We start from the raw sequence: 4,231 nt of genomic DNA, 5'->3' as shown, positions 1-4,231 counted from the left end.
ATGGTAATGTTAAAAATTTAAGTAAAAGGATGAAAATGAAAAATAAAGGAGAATATCACTTTTACTTTAAGAATTTAACATTACCATGAACTGCATATCCCTCAAACTTCATGATGAACTGCATATCAACACTAGGGCAAAAATACATTTTTATAACTTTAGACACGCATCTAGGAGCAACAAGAAGTCACTAACATACCCTATAAGTAAATTAAAAAACAAATTAAAAAAAATAAATTTAAAAAACACAAGTTAATGAGGAAACGTGGGTCGTACGGGCCCTGAAACGCGTTTCCGCCGTACTGGCCACGTTTCCATTTCAGGAAACGTGGGAGTACGGCCGGAAACGCGTTTCACGGCCGTACCAAACGCGTTTCCGCATTTCGTACCTGTTTCCGTACAGAAACGGACCTCTATACCACGTTTCCTGCAACATAGTTTTAGGGTTTCCAGGCATTTGCACTACAGTAATCTTCCTAATCAACACTGAATTTTTCTCCATCTTGGGGAAGGCAGGCTAGAGCTGGAAGTAAAATGTATGAACTGATTCGAAGTAAGGCATTATTTTCTCAATTATGAGTGTCAATGTTGATGTTGCAGCACTATCAAAGAGCGAATATATCAGAAATATCAGAAATTTGAAAATGAACTTGGGTAGGAAGGATCCCAATTGACCTTTTGTGAAGGACTTTGCCAACGGTAAACCGACAAAATTCAAAATCAGAATATAACATCAATAGTTTAAATATTTTATTTTCTCGTATAAGAATCCAATTAAAAGTATATTGCGTAAGGAAGATTTAAAATGCAAATTAAGATTTCTCTTTAAAATTATTCACAATGCATTTGTCCTGTGACATGTATTCTGATGTGCATTAGCAAGTTCTAATAAACTGTTATAATTTCAGGAGTTCCTTGTCAATATCCAGTCAAAGCGGGTGTGAACCATATTCACTGGAAAGAGGCTGGAATCAACTTTTCAATATCCAGTCAAAGCGGGTTTGAAACATACTCATTGGAAAGAGGCTAGAATCAACGAGAAGACCATGAGAGAGCTTTTACCTTTTTAGTGAAACCGAAAGAGTGGGACTTGGTGGGAAAATGCCCGTTCGAAATTTTCACTCTTCCTCTGTATGGGTGGCATGCACCATTTGTATCTGCTAAGGATTATGAAATTATGTTACCAATATTTTGGAAGATGGTTGTCCACAAATTCACCGTGGTTATTCAAAAAATGTTTTGAAGTCATCTAGCACGGTCTCCGAGAGAGCATTTTATTTTCACTTCCTTTTTGTTGAGGGGCATTTACATTAAAGTAAAATAATGAGTGTTGGTCTGGTGGCCTGTTTGGGTATTTTTGGGATGGTTTGGAAACGTAGGAGGACATGGTCATATTGTGGGGCTATGCAGGAAGAGGATGCAAGCCAGAGAACTCAGGAAGCCCAATGCTCTAAAGGATTCATGACCAATGTGTTTCACAATATGCAGGAAGAGGATGCAAGCCAGAGAACTCAGGAAGCCCAATGCTCTAAAGGATTCATGACCAATGTGTTTCACAATACGAGAGGTAATTTTAGTGATATTCCTTCATTTATTTGGATTGCATTAAAGTCCGTTTTGTTTAATTGAAATTGGTGTCATTTGTTTTAACTTAATTGAAAAGGGTTTTCATTTATTTGGATAACATTCAAATCGTTTGCCCTACACTGAAATGGGTTTCAATTTCAATTTGTTTTTAAAATTGATGCAACAGATTGTAGATCAACACACATTATATGGGATGATCTCGACATTTCATCTCAGACTGAAACCAGAAGTCGGAGATTTAGAACTGTCCAGTCAAAAGGTTCCATGATTTCTCAGGATTCTTGTAGCTCCCCCAAAAGAATCTTGCTCGTGGAAGACACAAAAATCAATAGAGTTAGTATCAGGACTAATCCGTTGGTGTGGATGATTTTCAAGCAAAGGTATGTAAATACCTGTCCATAATTCAGGCAACAAGGCAACTGAGATCAATGGGAGTCAAGACACCCATTGTTGCACTTACAGCAAATACCTTGCAATCTGATAAAGACCTTTTCTTTGAGGCTGCTGTCGATGATTTTGAAGCAAAGGTATGTAAATACCTGTCCGACATGTTTATTCAGGCAACAAGGCAACTGAGATCAATGGGAGTCAAGACAGCCATTGTTGCACTTACGGCAAATACCTTGCATTCTGATAAAGACCTTTTCTTTGAGGCTGCTCTCGATGATTTTCAAGCAAAGGTATGTAAATAGCTGTCCGACATGTTCTTCAAGCATGAATTTTCCTTTAGGTGATGAGCATTCCATTTTATTTATTTATTTCTGAAATGATGTGCATTCCATTGAATCTTCATTGAATTTCTCAGAATATACTAGAACAGTGATGAGCATTCCATTTTATTTATTTATTTCTGAAATGATGTGCATTCCATTGAATTTCTCAGAATATACTAAAACAGTAATCTTTGTTATGCACGATATTTAGTTTAATTGATGGATGTTTGGCAATTAAATTTCAGGTTTCTGAACAAGGCTTCTATAAAAATCCTTTAACAAAGACGGATCCGTGGGCAATCCATGGAGACTGCAATCTTCAGCAAGTGGAAGAGCTAAAATCGGTGATAAGAATAGTGCCATATTATTGGGCAACCATCAACTTTTTATGTTTACAATCAACACTCGTGAAAAAGAGTGTAGCATCAACTATTTATGTTTACAATCAACACTCTCGTGAAAAAGAGTGTAGCATGTGCAGATCAAAGCAACACTGTTCGACAGTGGATCATCTTTTTTTAGATCGCTTATCCTCAAGGTGCAGGGAATGATACTTGTATGGTTCTTTGCACCAGATTGAAAGTGGTAAAAAATGTATAACAGTATTAAGTGTATTTTACAAGATTGAAATGCTATTAGAGATGCCCTTGGTTACCACCAGCACTAGCCAAGAATTTCTATTGATGTGGGAGTGGGTTGAAATTTTTGTGAATAGTTCTGCTGAGGTCAAGGTCTTTTTACCTGTATAATTTGCAGGTAAATGAACATTTTACATCCTTGTGATAAGGGGTTTACTTTTATATATATATATATATATATGCCATTGAATGTTGAATGATTTTTTTTATATATTACATATCAATTATATTATATAGTTTTATAAGGGTTAAGGGGTTTACATATATATCTGCCACTGCCATTGAATGTTGAATGATTTATTCAATAATATTTTTTTATATTACATATCAATTATATTATAGTTTTATAAGGGGTTTACATATATATCTGCCACTGCCATTGAATGTTGAATGATTTATTTAATGAATTTTTTTATATTACATATCAATTATATTATAGTTTTATAAGGGGTTTACATATATATCTGCCACTGCCATTGAATGTTGAATGATTTTTTTATATATTACATATCAATTATTTTATAGCTAGTTTTATGCCACTGAATGTTGAATGAATTTTTTATATTACATATCAATTATATTATGATATTATATTATATTATAGTTTTGAATGAATTTTTTATATTACATATCAATTATATTATGATATTATATTATATTATAGTTTTGAATGAATTTTTTATATTACATATCAATTATATTATATTATAATTTTATATTACCTATTAGGTATATTTATTATCGGAAGATAATTTTAGAAAGCAATATGGGGTTTACATATATATCTGCCATTGAATATGTTGAATGAATTTTTATTATTATATTATATATCTGATAATTTTGGAAAGCAATATGGGTTTATATATATCTGCCATTGAATTTTTTTGAGTTACATATCGACATACAATAAATTATTATTATTATATTACATATCAAGTATATTATAGTAGTTTTGTATTACCTATTACCTATATTTATTATCTTTGATTTTTTTTTTTTCATATCTACATGCAATAAATTTTTATTATTATATTACATATCAATTTGATTTTTTTTTTTTCATATCTACATGCAATAAATTTTTATTATTATATTACATATCAATTATATTATAGTATATAGTTTTGTATTACTTATTATCTATGTTTATGATCCGAAGATAATTTTATTATTATATTATATATCAATTATATTATAGTATTTATCTATGTTTATGATAGGAAGATAATTTTATTATTATATTACATATCAATTATATTATAGTATATAGTTTTGTATTATTTATTACCTATA

The 4,231-nt window shown here is 31.6% G+C and overlaps 1 protein-coding gene across 1 annotated transcript; it reads left to right on the top strand.

Moving 5' to 3' along the window:
* Positions 1 to 449: 449 nt before the first annotated feature.
* LOC149164522 (uncharacterized) lies at positions 450 to 3,084 on the top strand. The gene is made up of 4 exons (XM_089430931.1): positions 450 to 699; positions 909 to 1,567; positions 1,754 to 2,267; positions 2,546 to 3,084. Exons 3-4 carry the CDS (start codon positions 2,016 to 2,018, stop codon positions 2,849 to 2,851), a joined length of 558 nt encoding a protein of 185 aa, XP_089287057.1. The 5' UTR covers positions 450 to 699; positions 909 to 1,567; positions 1,754 to 2,015; the 3' UTR covers positions 2,852 to 3,084.
* The last annotated feature ends 1,147 nt before the right edge of the window (positions 3,085 to 4,231 follow it).

Source organism: Pinus tabuliformis, chromosome 5_1 (assembly GCF_031772625.1).
Source record: "Pinus tabuliformis cultivar Carrire ecotype Pingquan chromosome 5_1, CPIR1, whole genome shotgun sequence".
NCBI lineage: Eukaryota > Viridiplantae > Streptophyta > Pinopsida > Pinales > Pinaceae > Pinus > Pinus tabuliformis.
The sequence above is the reverse complement of the archived record's forward strand: the minus strand, read 5'-3'. Positions and strand labels throughout refer to the sequence as shown.